At 45.8% G+C, this 15682-nt stretch overlaps 1 protein-coding gene across 1 annotated transcript in view; it reads left to right on the top strand.

The window, feature by feature from the left end:
• CRYBG1 (crystallin beta-gamma domain containing 1) overlaps positions 1-15682 on the top strand; it is a 156658-nt gene that overhangs the window by 105833 nt on the left and 35143 nt on the right. The window contains exons 3-4 of the mRNA XM_081141220.1: positions 4209-5776; positions 10999-13351. Of these exons, the coding sequence (XP_080997346.1) occupies positions 4209-5776; positions 10999-13351 (3921 nt within the window). The remainder of the gene's footprint in view (positions 1-4208; positions 5777-10998; positions 13352-15682) is intronic.

Here is a 15682-nt window from a genome sequence, read left to right on the forward strand (position 1 = left end):
GTTGGCCTACTAACAATTTGGTAGTATATTAACAATTTATCCCTTATTTCCTGATTTTTTGCTTCCCGCTGGTTGAGGAGATAGCAGAGATCTTTGAAATTATATATAATAATAGAAGTGGCAGCTACTGATAACAGGTGCAGCCACACCAAGAAGGCTGAGAATCACAGAACAGCACTGCAACCAGTGGTACCTGGGCCTCTGCATGCCAGGAATATGGGCTTGTCATAGATGCTTACACATGCCCCCTAATACGCAACATTTAATATGAGCCAATATGAACACTAAAACAGATCCCAGCACACAACCCATGGGCCATTCCCAAAATAGTCCTGTGGTAGAGTGCACTCATCCCAGTAGGACACAAGTGACAGGAGGTTCTTCAGAGTGAGGTGGACAGGCTGCCTTAAGTAAGGTGGGTGGAAAGTACATGGTAAAAAGCTAACTATAGAGGAGGTCCCAGCATTGCCTGGCTCTGCTGTAGTCTGAGAACCCTCAGGACCCTGCTCATCCCCAGAGGACAGCCTCGGGTAGCAGGAAGAACACTGATGGGCCCTCATGGCCTCTTTGGAAAACACTCCCGTTCCTAACAGATGATTGCCAAAGCTGAGGGAGAATGTATTGGGTCCGTGGTCTCCCATCCTGGATTTAGAACTCAAAGTGCAAAGCCTCCAGCTTAAGGAGGGTCCTACTGCCACTCTGGACAACTCCCAGGTCATTCAGTTTTTCATTCTCTCATTCTTCATTGAACACTGGAAAGAAATAATCCCCAGCTAAAAAGAAGGGTGTTCCTCAAAGATATAATTGTGGACTTTACCCTGAAGGAATGGGGCATTCTGAACACTGTTCAGAGGATCCTGCATAGAGATATGATGCTGGTGGTCACAGGGACCCAGCCCTTTTCAGGGAAGATTTCATTCCCCTATGAATAAGGACCTAGCCTTTGAAATGACTTGAGTCATTGACTAAGAACTATGAAATATGCACCTGAACCAGGTGGATTGTGTTTCTGCTCTTTATTTCCCAGGGAAAAGCTTTATTTTTAAATCAACTTTACTAAGATATAACATATATAGAAATTGTACCCATTTTAAGTATACAGTCTGATGAGTTTGGAAAGATAAGTACATGTGCGTAACCATCATCACAATCAAGCTAGGACATTGCCATCACTCCCCAAAGTTCCTTTGTGCCTCTTTCCAGTCACACCTGTACCTCCCACCCTGCCCTCAGGCAAGCACTGATTTACTTTCCATGATTATAGATCTGTTTTGCCTTGTCTAGAGCATCATATAAATGGAACCATACAATATGTCACCTTTGAGTCTGACTTCTTATACTTAGTTGAACTCTTTTGATATTTATCCATGTCATTACATGTTTCAGAAGTCCCATCCTTTTTTATTGCTGAGTAGTATTCTGTTGTACGGATGTACCATGATTTATCCACTTACCAGTTGATGGACATATAAGCTGTTTCCAGTTTTCACTCTTATGAATAAAGCTACTGTGAACATTCATGTATAAACAAACAAAATTCTGCAATTCTAGCAAGTTCAGCGGACAGAACAGCTTGGCAGGCAATAAACTGGCTGCCCCCGGGGAAGGGATGAAGGATACGGAGAGGAGTCAAGTAGATGATGAAGCTAAGTTCTGAAGAGCAACTGGTTTTATAAAAAGCAGCTATAGCCAAAGTTGGGGGGGGGGGGGGGGAGGAGTCTGTACTGAGCAGAGAGGACTGCTGATCAGGCGTCTTTCAATTTCATGGGAAAAATGGATTGCAACATCATTGGCAGGACAGAATAAAACATACACTTCGTTGGTTTTTTTTGACATGGGCTATAATTGAGCCAATAGACTCAAACTGATTTCCCTGGCTACTTCTTCAGGATGCGTTTGAAGGCCTGTCCAGGCAGCAGGAACAAAGAACTCCATCTCCAGAGTAAGAAAGACAACTGGTTGTGGGACTTTAAGTAGTAACCTTGACAAGTGAGCATAAAAAGACTTCCTACCTTGATGGCAGTTAGGAGGATTAGATGAGACTCTATATAAATCACTTAGCAAGTGTCTGGTGAACACAGAGGGTTTGTTCAGTAGGAACAAGTGACAGTATTATGTTTAAAAATTATGTAATATCTTTGACTTAAGTAGATCCAAATATATTCCTTAGGAAGTTGAAATATGTTAATGTATTTTTTAATTACATGGTGAATAATTATTCAAGAATTGAATTATTTATCAATATCTGGTTAGATTTTTAGAAACCTATCTTCTCAGTCACAAATCCTCCCAGTGGCTGCAACATTGGTCCATTCCCTCATGCAGCAGCTGTCTAGTTCCAAAGCTCCCACTAGGTGCTTCTCAAACCAGAAGCGTGGGATTTGTCAGGAAATCTGGTTTGTGAGCACTTCCTCAGGAGCCTGTTCTGGGTGTGCATGGTCTGCAATCTATTCCTGCAGTCGTTCTCAGAGATGCCCGCTGCACTTCCCCATCCTCTGAAAGCGGTCCTGTGGTGGAGTGGCAGGAGCAGGGTTGGAAGCGGAGGCCTTGGATTTGAAACCTTACTTTATTGCCCCCCCCCGCCCCCAACACCACACACTTAAAGTCTCTTCCTCGTGCAAGCTTCGTTTTCTTCATTTGATTTCTACTGTGGGTTAACAGCAGCTCACAGGCTGTGGCAGAATTTCCTGGCGTTGCAGCGCCAGGGCCATCTCCATGAACGCTTGTTGACTCCGTTAATTCCATGCTTTATCTTACAGCCTCTCTTATTTCCCACCATCTCCAAAGTCCCCTGGCTGCATATAACTCAAATGAAAAGGAGCTGCTTTAAAGAGAGACTCAGGAACCCTCCTGTCAGCTGTCAGTGTGGTAAAAACTGCCTAGAATGTTCACCTTCCATGAGAGGCGGGGCTCAAGGTGGCTCCTGGGTTTGAAGTGGAAAGGTCCTTAGTAAGTTCTTGGAGCCACACATGTGTTCTCGGCTTCAGTGGGGTCGTCACCGGGAACACCCAGCGCCGGCTAGTCGTTCTTGCTCCCAGTGTCCCCCCTCTCCCCGCCAGCCCCAGGCCCCTCGCCTGTCCCTTCCCTGCGCGGGGCCATCCCGGGCTCGCCGCGGGCGCAGTGGTTGGCTCGCTTTTCTAGCTCTGGTCGGAGCGCCTTCTTGGCTTCGGGCGCCCGCCCGGGCGCTGACCGTTTTTGCTCTAGGCGTCCACGAGGAGCAGGTTTTTCCTCTTTCCCGGGTCGGTGCGGATCGTCGCTGGCGGCGCGGGGCCCCCTCCCACGGGTGGGGCTGGTTCTGGGGCTCTCGCCGGTGCGCGCCCGGCGCCCAGCGGGGGGTGGTGAGGGCCTGGCCCCGGGCCGAGGTCAGCGCAGGCAGAGCCCCGCGCGCCGGCTCCACGCGCGCGTCCCGGCCCGAGCGGAGGCGACGCGCACGCGGTCGCCCTCCTTCCCCGCGTACTCTCCTTATTGACACTCCTGGGCACTTCCCGCGGGGAAAACCTCTCGGGCGAACGCCGAAGTCGTCGCTCGGTGGGCAGGGGTCAGTGGGCGCTTGAACGCCCGCGCGCTCCGCCCCCTGGAGGAGCGCAGGCCCCGCCGCCTCGACTGCGGCTCTGGCCGAGCGCGGGCTCAGGCGCCCGGCTCCCCGTTTTCTTGTTTCTTTGGAAGGATGTCGCACCCAGGCGGCTGCTTACTGTTCTAAAGGAGAGGACAGCCTTACTGTTTTCCCTCGCCTTCCTCACCTCCTAAAAAAAGAGCGAAAGAGCGGTGATTCAGGGGGAAAAAATCTGCCTTAAGATGCCTTTTTGTGCTTATTGCTGTCAGGCACGGCTGTTCTGAACTCGCGTCTTTACTGGGGGAAGGAGGTAAAAAGCCAAAGCTAGAGAGACCTGGGAATGTTCTGTTTTGTGCATGTGCTTATTTGGACCTTCCAAATTTTCCTTTGAAACACAAGAATAGAGTACACGTTACTGTAAGTCGCACCAAACATAGAGGGCGTTTAAGAAAAAAAATTAAAAAGCAAAATCAGAGTTTTTGTTGGGATGAATGTAACCAAAACTCATCTCATTTTCAGTGAGAAAGTCTGGTCTATTATCCTTTTGGCTTCTAATTCCACAATGTCCTTACTACTCAAAAGGAAAAAAACACACACAAAACAACACCCCACGGGTTTTCACGTTTTCTCTCCCCCATTCTGTTTTCTTTCTCAGTCCAGAGCCCAGCCACCCGAAGAGAACAAAAGGAAGCCGGTTTTGGGGAAACTCGGCCACCTGTTCACGGCGGGAAGGAAGAGGAACGCGAGGAACGGGACCGAGGGCCCCAGCGGCTCCAGTGCCAAACCCGCCTCTCCCCGAGACGCGACCTCCTCCCAGCTCCCCGACAGGGAGGGGGGTCGCGGGGAGCCTCAGGGCCCCCTCCCGGGGCGAACCGACGGGTGCGAGGAGGGCTTGGCGCGGGAGGAGCCCGGGGCGCCCGAGGGCGAGCGCTCGCAGGCCGTCTGCCAAGCAGCCCCCGCCAGCAGCCGCGCAGCGGCGGCCGGGCAACCGTGCCATGCAGGTGATTCACGCCAATTAGAGCCTCTGGACGCAGAGGGAGAGCCCTCCCCAGATGCCACGACCGCTGCCAAGCAGCTGCATTCCTCCCTGGAGAATTCCCCGAGGCGGGAGGGCGCAGGGACGCCGGCCCGCAGTCCGCGGGAGGACGCTTCGCCCGGCGCTGCTTGGGACCCGGAGACAGCCCAGCGTGCAGGGGGTGCGCCAGGCTCGCCCACCCGGGAGCGGCCCGCGGGGGGGCTAGGCGAGGCCGCTGACGGAGTGTCCCGCGCGGGTGCTGAAGGCTCTGAGGAGCCCCAAGGCGCGCCCCCGGAGGACGCGTCGGCTCCGCCAGGGGACCCGCTCGCCGAGGGCGCAGAGAACCGCGCGGGCTCCGCACAGGTGAACGGCCGCGCCGCGCCGGGAGGACGAGGGAGCCGGCAGGGAGAGCGCGCCCATCCCGCCAAAGTGTTAACTCTGGACATCTACTTGAGCAAGACCGAGGACGCGCAGGGGGACGAGCCGGCCGTCGTTTCTCCCGGGGCAGAAGATTACGACGACCAGGACGACATGGACAGGAGGGCGGGTGGCCGCAGGCCCGGGCGGCGGCGGCGGTCGCAGAAGTCCACGGACTCCCCCGGGCCGGACGCGGCGCTGCCCGACGGCGCGGCGAGGGACGACGCGGTGTTCGACTACGAGGTGGCGCCAGACGCCGCCACCGGGACCGTCTCCGCGGAAAAGAAAGTGAAATCTGCGCGGGCCGCCCCGGACGGGGGCGTCGCCTCGGCTGCGAGCGCGGAGTCCAAGTCCAGCCCCGGCTGCAAGGGGCAGCCCCGCGGGGAGTCGGAGCGCGGCAAACAGCCCCCGCCCGCCGCGTCCCCCACCAAAAAGAGGGGGAAGATCCGCGTTCCCGAAGCCGTGCCCAGCCCGCCCGCCGGCAGCCCGCGGGCGCCCGCCAAGGAGTCCCCGCCCAAGCGGGGCGCCGCGCCCGACTCCAAGGCTGCGGCGGCGGACAGTGCGGAGGAGGCGCCCCGAGCCGTCCCCCGCGAGCTCACGGTCAAGAGCAGCTCGCTGCTGCCGGAGATCAAGCCCGAGCACAAGAGGGGGCCGCTCCCCCCGCACTGGGACGGCCGCGGAGAGCGGAGCAAGGAGCCGGGCAGATCTGCTGGAGGCCCCGACGCGGACGGCTTGAGGCCCAGGAACCACTTCGGTGCCGGCAGGTCGACGGTGACCACTAAAGTGACCCTGTAAGTGACAACGGAATTGGGCCGGGCGGAGGGGCACGTGCGGGGCGGCCCAGCGGAGAGGCTCAGGGTCTTTGTATTTGTGAAAACTATCTGAGCACTGAATTTTCTCTCCTTGGTTGAAATGAAGACAAGGCAAGAGCTAGTTAACATAGTTAAGGTTTAAGAAGAGAAGCTTAGAGGAGCATCATCAGTTGTTAATTCCAGGTTTAATACAAGATTTAATTTAATGAATGTAAAAATGATACATCTCTCGAGGCTCAGTGTTTACCTAAGGGATAGAGAGAAAACTGTAGGGCTTGACATAAGCTGATTCTGTCCTTTATTCACAATGTACCCTGGCATTCTTGGATAGAGCTCGCTTAAAACGCATATGCAGTGAATTTGAAAACATGGAGCAAAGACTAATATGTTCAGCATGTCCCAGCAGCTTTGACATGTGTGAGTTTAAGACTATTCATGGAACTTTTTATGGAGCTTAGTGCATTCTTTGCCTAAGCCTGAAAAAACAAACTCCAAACTCTTCACACAAGTGTCTTGGTTGCATCTTCCCCTTTATAATGTTAGGGAGGTTGGTGATGTTTTTGCCTTCAAGTTGAAAAGTAGTTTTCAGTTACTGAAGTGAAGGAAGGTCAGTGTTCTGACTGGGAGACTGTTTGCTAAATGAAAAGACATGTTAAAAGAAGCAGGCTCAGCAGCAGACTGACCAATCACTGTTAAGTTGATTGATTTTTCATGTTTATTGAGTCCCATCTGTGCGTAGTACTGTGCTATGAACCATGGGGGGAAAAAGCCACAACTATGATTCAGTATTTTGCCCTTGAAAAGTTTGTGGCCCAGTCTGGAGCACAAGATGCCGACAAGTCAGATAACAATATGAAGTGATGTCTGATTAAACTGCCCGTGGATGTTACCACCTGTAAAGGTTGGGGATGTGCAAAAGGAAGGAGAAAATCACTGGATTTTTTGGAGGATTTGTGCATTGATGATCATGCGAGTGGTGTGGGACCACTGGATGGAGAGGGTACTAGAAAACTCTTAAGATCCCACCCCCCCTTCTCACACTCTCACTCCTCTATCTCCCAGTCAGCACATGTGAAAAATGAGTATCAAAACTGCTTACGTTTTTCCTGCATTCACACGTGTATGAAAAGAGCTGGTGTTTTCACAACATTGTCACTCTTAAGCTAACTGGTCCATTCTGACTATTTGACTTCTTGGATATGTAAGCTTTAGCGTAGGAGATCTGTCTGGTAGACACTTGAGAGGGAAGTCTGCTTAATGAATAACTTGAGCTACCTCACTGGCTTCTGACCTGGAGACCTTTGATATAGTCAGCTATTTATTCTGTGATGGCAGCACTGGAGAAATAACCTAAGTGAATGATGCCCATTATTTGTAGAGGGCCAGTGCGCCAACATTCAGACCTCCCAGTGTGAACCTCAGAGAAAAGTTGCTGTATCCCTGGTTAGGACTCTTCAGCTTCCCCCTACCTGCCAATAGGAATACACCAGTGGGAGGACCAGAAACGTTACACTGCTAGGAGCAGGGTAAACAAACCCAGGGAAGCGGATCTTACAATGAAACTCTTTATGTGCTGTTGTCTGGAATAGAACTAAACCAGGTGTCTTCTTCTCAGTACTAATTTCTTTCTACCTAAAATTTTTCCTTTGCCAGACACTGTTTATTTAATTTTGTTTTCCGCAGGGCCTCCCACTTGGTGAATTGGCAAACTATTGAAATGGAAAATTAATAATTCTATCTAGTTCTTTTCTGTTTGACTGACTGATGGGGTTTTTCAAACCCTTTAATTTTCCCCTGATTGCCTTTCAAGAAAAGATGTTAACTCATTATTTTTTTTTAAAAGCAATTTGAATCTGAAGTTTTAAAGTTAAAACTATATTCCCTCAAAAATAATGACGATGAAGCAGCGTGTTTCTTGAAGCTGCGAGAAAAATTGTCTTTGGTTCTCTACCAAGTATTGAATTTTGAGATTCTTAAAAATGGCATATTTGAAATATGGAGAATTTTCCTCTCATATTATAGCCATAGCTTTTTAGGCTCCATTATTTTCTCCTCTCACATTGTAATGAAGGCATTGCGACATGAATTATAGGAGTCTTTTAATCACTTTGAGCTAGGTTAATTGTAGTGACTCTTGGTAGCAGAAGTTAATAGCACAGAAAGTTTGGTTGTAAAATGTATTTTGATCTTGGTGTAAATCTTTTAATGTGCAGATCTGTTTCTTGTCCTTAAGGTAGCTTGTGGGCTAACCTGTAGTGTTTTCCATTTACATCATAAGATACACTTTGATGTTTGACTGTTCTTAGAGGTGATTAGTGAGAATTTTTAAAATGTATATTCCCTGGTATGTGAACATCCCTCATTCACTGGTAGCATTTGTAAGCTTTCTATTTTTAATCATCTCACTTCATTTAGAATTTTATCTTTAAGGAAGTGCTGATAAGTTAATTTGCTTTTGATTTGGGCCCAAAGTGTGGGAGCCTCAAGATCTACTGGAGATTTTGTAGAAAGCAGTGTCTGGGAGAAATTAAGGAGAATATGTCCAATTTAGTATTTAAATCAAATTTTAAAATGAAAATCTAAATTCTTAATGCTGCATTTGGGAAGGATTTCTCAAGTCTTCTCATTTTATCCAGAAGGCTAAGGTGTCTCACCCAAAATCATATTGTCCATTCCCCCAAAAGGCCCAACGTTCTTGATGGACAGTGAGTCCATGCGGGAGGCAGCGTGAGATTTCATTGCTTCTCCACTTTGTGTTCTTATTGTGTTACCAGTGAGATAATGAGACCTCGGTTGCTGTCTTCTTGAAGGAAAGATTTCAATCAAGAGGCAAAGTGTAGAAAAGCAAGCAATAATTTATTGACCACAGCAAAAATATACTTAGGACAGTGAAACAAGGAAGGGCATAGAGGAAGCAACAGGAGAGTCTAGGCTGGGCTGCTTTGGCTCACTGGGAAGTCAGAGAGAAGGGAGCCTTGGAGACAGGTTCAGGGGATAAGCGCAGGACAAGCTGTTGCTGCCCATTGCTCCCCTGGTTGCAAGTCTCATGGGGTCCTGTAAAGATTAGGGGATACTACGTGCCTGTCAGGGAAGGAGTGGGGGAAGGGAGTGGTACAGGCAAGCTCCCTGGAGGAAGAGTTTGCTGGGACCTTCATTTTTAGGGGTTTTAAAGGCTGGACATTTAGGGGAGATCTTAGGGGCTGATCAGTAGAATATTCATCAGCTTTATGCTGATGTACCAAAATGAGATTTATACTCTTAATTTGTCTGTCCTTGGGTATGGTTGACAAATGGCACTTAATTGTATTTCTGTTACCTGTCTCCCTGAGTAGGGTGATTTGAGCTATTTTCCCTCCGGTTGTGGAGGAAAAGTGCAAACTATTCACTCTTAAGTGTCCTTGGTTTAGGAAAGATAGGATTTACCGGTGGCTGCAAACTGCTGTTGAACTGTCTGTCTTAGTTTCCCTATTCTGCTTGTCCTAGAATTTTCCTAGCTTCGCACTATGCTATAACTATGGTGGCGGCCTCATCAAGTATGATTACTTTATCTTATAGATATGATAAATCATTGACTCCTTCAGAGGAGGTCTTTGAGGCGAGTCTTGTCCAACCTTTCTGGGGAAGCAGAACAGTAGAGTGGTGGAGAACGTGGCATCTGAAACCAGAACAACTGGCTTCAAATTTTGACCCTGCCACTTAATAGCTGTGTGACCTCAGGCAAATTACTTACCTTCTCTAAGCTTCAGCTTCCTCATCTTAAAAGAAAATGGATAACATTGTACATTAGGCAAGCCATAGAGTGTTTCTCCAGTGCTTGGCAATCAGTGAAATGTTGGTGGATATTATCTCTTCCATTTTATAAACCACTAGACCAATGGTTTAGACATTTTTTATTTTGTTTGGTTTTTAGCTTTGGAGTCCATTCTTCTAGGAAAGCTTATATAAAAATGATATCTAAAGCAGATAAGTAGGAGTGATTCTAATTGAAAGGAAGGAGGGTGGCTGGCCAACAGCCCCATCCCTCAGTCTCTACTGTCCCCAACTATAGCCCTTGAAGAGAACTCCTTGAAGGATTATTTCAACCATAAGTTGGGGGGTGAGAAGGGGGAACCAACTCTGTTCTAAACTAGGGTTTTTTTTGTTTAGAGTTCAGAGAGTTAAAGTAACTTGACCAAGTTCACACAGATAATTAGTATAAGAGCCAGGACCAGAGCCAGCTAATGTCAAACAGAGAATGTTTTGTTTCTCAGAAAGAAAAAAGTGTGTACATCAAAGACTTATGGTTTCCATTAGGGGATAATTATACCCAAGAGACGAAGGCAAGAGGGGAGACTCACTTTGCCAAAGAAATGGTGACAAAACTAACAACTGAGTAATTGATAAGTAAATTATGGTACATCCATGTGATGGCTTTTTTGCAGACATTAAGAAAACTTTTCAAACAAAATTTTTGGTAACTTGAAACATGTTAAAAATGTTAACTATAAAGTTAAGTAATCTTATTTTTAAAAGCAAGATACCAAACTCTATGAACAGAATAATCTTAATTCTATTAAAACATTTAACTGCATATAAAAATGCTAGACATACGCTAAAATGTTAACTGAGATAATATATTTGAGTGGTAAGATAATGAGTGATTTTTCATGTTTATATTTTCCAAATTTTCTGTAGTGAGCCTACTTATTTAATCAGAGTAAAATTTTATGGGGGAAGGATGAAGGGAATAAAATATTCAAAGAGGTAGAAAATAGGTAAATATTTTTTATAACCTGGCTTTCTGACATAATTTTAAAAATATGATAAAATAAAAATTACACAGTTGACGTGTAGAGAAATCATTTATGTATTTAAAATATGGGAGTGTATTAAATATTTATATTTGTTCTAATGTGCTTCAGGCCCTAAGACGTCATAACTCTAGTGCCAAGCACTGTGCGTACATCCTAGGTACTTGATAAACTTGTTAACCTCCCACCTCTAGACTTTCTTAGTTATGTAATTTTCTCATCCCTCACACAGAAGCAAAGCATTGATTAAAAATAACTGATAGTGTATTTAAGATTGTTTAAAAATAGTTTCATTTCTTTAAAAAGTTACATACCAGAAAGACATTGGCTTTTACAGTTTTCTAATAAATTGGTATGTTCACTTTTTTAAAACCAGGTCAGTAACTTTATTATATTGCTTTTTTCTTGCAGCCCTGCCAAGCCCAAAAATGTGGAACTAAATCTTAAAACTCCTAAGAATCTTGACAGCTTGGGAAATGAGCATAATCCATTTAGCCAGCCAGTTCATAAAGGAAACACTGCCACCAAAATCTCCTTATTTGAAAACAAACGGGCAAACAGCAACCCAAAACACACTGACATTCGAGGCACAAGGAACACCCTTGCCTCTAATAAAACATTTGTCGGGAGGGCAAAGCTGAATTTAGCCAAAAAACCCAAGGAAATGGAGCAACCTGAGAAGAAAATAATGCCAAATAGTCACCAGAATGGTGTTCTGGTGAAGGAAAGCTCTGCAGAAACCAAAGTTACTCTCTGTGAAGAGGAGATTCTCCCAGTGAGTGGAAGTCCCAGTGTAAGAGGAAGGGAAGGCGAGCCTACCGAGGACCAAGCTCTTGGTTCGCAGCTTAAACAGGGTGATCAGGCAGATGTTCAAGTAGATGCTGACTGCCCTTCTGTACCACTGGCCACTGCTCTGATTCCTGTCAAGGACCACAAACTCTTAGGACAGGACGACTCAAAGGCTGCTGACAGCAAAAGACTTATACTTGAAAATGTGACTGAAACAGCACAAGACGTTCCTGCCATTCTTGATACCAGAGACTCACCAACAGCCACACCAAAGCCACAGGATAAATTTTCTGACTCACAGGCCCCTGCTGAGTCATCGAATGGGCCTCATTCTCTGCCTGCAGCAGTTCCTGTGGATATGCCCAAAGATGCATGTGCTGATGCTCCCATAAGCAGTTTTCCAGGCACTGACCTAAGAGTATCAGAAAACCACAGTGGATGTCGTTTGCCTGCGTCTCATCTGGATAATGAGAAAATGCCCTCCTCCGAACTTGGGGGGGGAGGAGAAACAAGCCCTCTTTTGACCACAGAGCACAGCCCAGAAGTTGTGGGAACTGCGAGTCCGTCCAAGGTCCTTGTCCAGGTCAGGTCCTTCGTCCTTCCCTTGGAGAGCACCCAGGACGTAAGCTGCCAGATCATCTCGGATAGCTCTGAAGTTAGAGAAGTGCAGTTGCCAAGTTGTCACAATAATGAACTTGAAGTGGTTTCCGTTGCAAGCTGTGCTCCCCAGGAAGAGGAAGTACAGGGCAATAAGAGCCCATCACCCAAACACATTCATTGCAAAGAGGAACAGGTAGCAAAATCTGGCCCACAAGTCATGCCGCTGGAATCAGAGAAAACTCTGCCTATCCAGGCTCAGAGTCTGGGCAATAGGACACCCCCGATGGTTGAATCCAGCCCCACTCACTCCCCAGGTGGTGAAAATCATTTAGAAACTCCTCAAAGGCCAGATCAAGATGTCACGAATGGCCAGGACAGCCCTGCCAGCCTTTTGAACGTTTCTGCTGGTAGCAGTGATAGCGTACTTGATACTTCTTCTGATATGGAGAAATTCACAGAAATTATCAAAAAGATGGACAGCACAGTTTGTGTGCCTCAGAAGAAAAAGAAGGCCAGGGTGCCAAACTCCCCTGCCCCTCACTTTGCCATGCCTCCTATTCATGAGGACAATTTAGAAAAGGTATTTGATCCCAACGTGTTTACCATTGGTCTGGGGAAGAAAAAGGGAAGCCAGCCCGAAATGTCACCAGCTCTACAGCTGATGCAGAATGTAGATGCAAAATCCACGCCGAGGTCCAAACGAATGTCCACCGAACAGAGCATCCTCTTCAAGTCCTTGCACGCTCACACCAACGGGAAAGATGAACCTCTGGCGACTTCAGAAATGAATGACAAAGAGAGCAGGGATGTCACAAATGGTGGAGTGAAGAGATCTAGGCTAGAAAGAAGTGCACTTTTCTCAAGCATGTTATCCTCTTTACCACAAGACAAAATCTTTTCTCCCTCTGTAACGTCAGTCAATGCTATGACCACAACTTTCAGCTCTTCTCAGAACACTTCTCTTTCTCGGTCCTCTGCGTCACAGCCCGCGGCTGAGGGTGCCCCACCCTGCACGTCAGATAAAGAACAGCCGAGCCTTCCGCCCAACAACTTAAAGGTCTTCAATTTTGACTCGTCAAGTACATCTCATTCAGGCTTGAAAAGTCCAAGCTACATGGAAAAATACCTGCAAAAGGAGGAAACCAAAAAAGATCTGGATTCACAAAACAACCTACACTTGCCAGACATTAAATTTTCTGAATTTTCAAAACTGAAGAACAGTGATGATGTGGAAAAGGCTAATCACGTTGATGGTGTGCTTAAACCGAACTTGCTGAACTATGGGAACAGTGACACAGACTTCATGGGCCTTTTCAAATCCAGACGGCTTGACCCAAACCTTCCCTTTTCTGGAATGCCATTATCAGATCCAATAGTAAGTAGCAACATCTGATCATTTATTTGGGGCATTTATAAAGTGAGAGGGGAGAGTGATGAGCAGTTCCTGTTGTTATTTCAGAAATGGGTAGGCTTGTGGACAATCATTTTTTAATTCATTGATCTTTGGAAACCTATGTACAAGGACTGCTAGGGTCCAAGAAAGAGGTACTAAGATTTTTTCTCAAGGTATTCGGAGTCTAGCAGGGGAAATAAGTTACTGGTATTGTAGGGCACTTGTGAATTTATATTTTCAGTGCTGTAGTTAGGATTTTGAAGATTTGTGAAGCAGCTTCCTTTGTTCGGAAAAGCCCTTGCCAAGGAACCTTATTCCTAATCCCTCCCTTGTGCTGAGAGGTCACTCTTTCTTCCCATAAGTAGCAATAAATGTGTGTGCTATGCATGTGAGAACTTATTTTCTCTTTACTCGGAATTAGTTTTCACCTGGGGAAGTGTTTTTTTCCTACAAAGCCTTTGAAGAGTAAAGAATTTTGGTCTGCATCGGATCTTTCCTTTAATGTAGTAGAGACAGCAGCAAAATATGATTTTGAGCAACAGTGATGATTTCTCCATCTTCTATCTGACTGCTGGCATAGTTTTCTTAATTCAGTTTTTGATGTGAATTTGTGCCTTTTTTATTACCAAGCTTGATACTTAAGCTGAAGGAGGACAATGAAAGAGGAAAACAGAATATAAGGTTTAGAGGTCAGCTCTGCTAGCCCAGAAACATGAGTGACCTCTATAGTCCTATTGCCCGTCCTGCGGACCAGGCCGTCTGTCACTTGTAGACCATCATCCAAAGCACTTTATCCAAGCAGAAAACACCTTGCACCCTTCCTTATGCGTCTAAGGCACCGTGACATGTTTCACTTTGTTTTATTGGCTTTTGCTACAAGCCTATCTTAGCATGGAGTTCTGGAAGCTCTTTCAAAAAATATAGTTGGGTTTCCAGCATAGGTTCAGATCCCTCTTTTCAAAATTTTCAAAATTTTGGTATCAGGATGCTTTTATATTTAAAAATTATTGAGGACTCCAAAGAGCTTTTGTTCACATAGGTTATACCTGTCAGAATTTATTATATTAGACATTAAAACTAAAACATTAGACATTAGCCATCATGGCAATGATGTCATGGACCCTCTGGGAAATTCCACTGTATAATGTGAGGTAAACAGTGAAAAAGGTAAATACCCTCTTCTTATGAGAATAGTTTTGATCGTATGAACTCCCCACAAGTACCTTGGGAACCCTCTAGGGGTCCCTGGACCACATTTTGGGAACTGCTACTGTATATGAACACTTAATCAGCCCATAGCTCTCAGAAATCATAAAATTTTTAAGTATTTCTCTCAAGCACAACATTTCCACTGGTCCACTTCCCCTTCATTACAGCCTATTCTTTTTGATCATTCTTGGATCACTTCTCTTATTTGACAACATTCTGGTGAGTCTGACAACAAAATATACAGTTTCCCTGTGGAATCCCTTGAAAAACCAAGTCAGATGGGGTAAAAAGGAGAAACAAAGTGCTTTACACCTCCTTTGTTTGTTTTTCTTTAGGTTTTGGGCTTTATTGATTATATAACTATTCTATATTCTATGTCTTACATGAATTTTGTTTTAAATTTTAGGCTTTTTCTTCAGCTTATCTACTTATAATGTGTACATATAAATAATGTCATTTTGACTTCTAATAATGCTCTACTGAGGCCTTTCTCTGGTCTTTTGGGCATATTCTACTCTGGCATGATGCAAGAGTGATCAGATCAAAGGTAGTCCTTAGAATAGCCATCCTGCTCAGCACTGAAAGTAGTCCATGTTTTATAATTTTTTTACATGTATAATTACTATTTTTATTGTGTTACGTATTTCTAGTTTTACTGGTCTTCGTATTTTATCTATCAAAAAGGGAGTAATTAAATACTATGTGCAAAGTTCCTTGTGAAATAATCCATATACATGTGTTTTGTTTTATTTCAGAGAGAGAAAGGAGAGGAGAGATAGATATATATAGATAGGTAGATGAGAGAGAGAGAAAGAGAGAGAGAAACATTGATTGGTTGCCTCCTGCACACACCCCTGCCAGGGATCAAACCTGCAACCTGGATATGTGCCCTGACTGGGAATGGAACCCACCACCTTTTGGTATATGGGATGACACTCTAACCAACTGAGCCACACAGGCCAGGGCTTCATAAACACGTTTTTATTTAGACTACTAGTTGTTATGTGATGGTAGATGCTACTATGGAAAAACAATATTTATAGATTCAGATAAGGTATGTACTGAACACATAAAATTGATTCAACTCATTCTAGATATCTAAAA

The sequence above is a fragment of the Miniopterus schreibersii genome (genome assembly GCF_964146895.1).
Source record: "Miniopterus schreibersii genome assembly, chromosome: 6".
Lineage (NCBI taxonomy): Eukaryota > Metazoa > Chordata > Mammalia > Chiroptera > Miniopteridae > Miniopterus > Miniopterus schreibersii.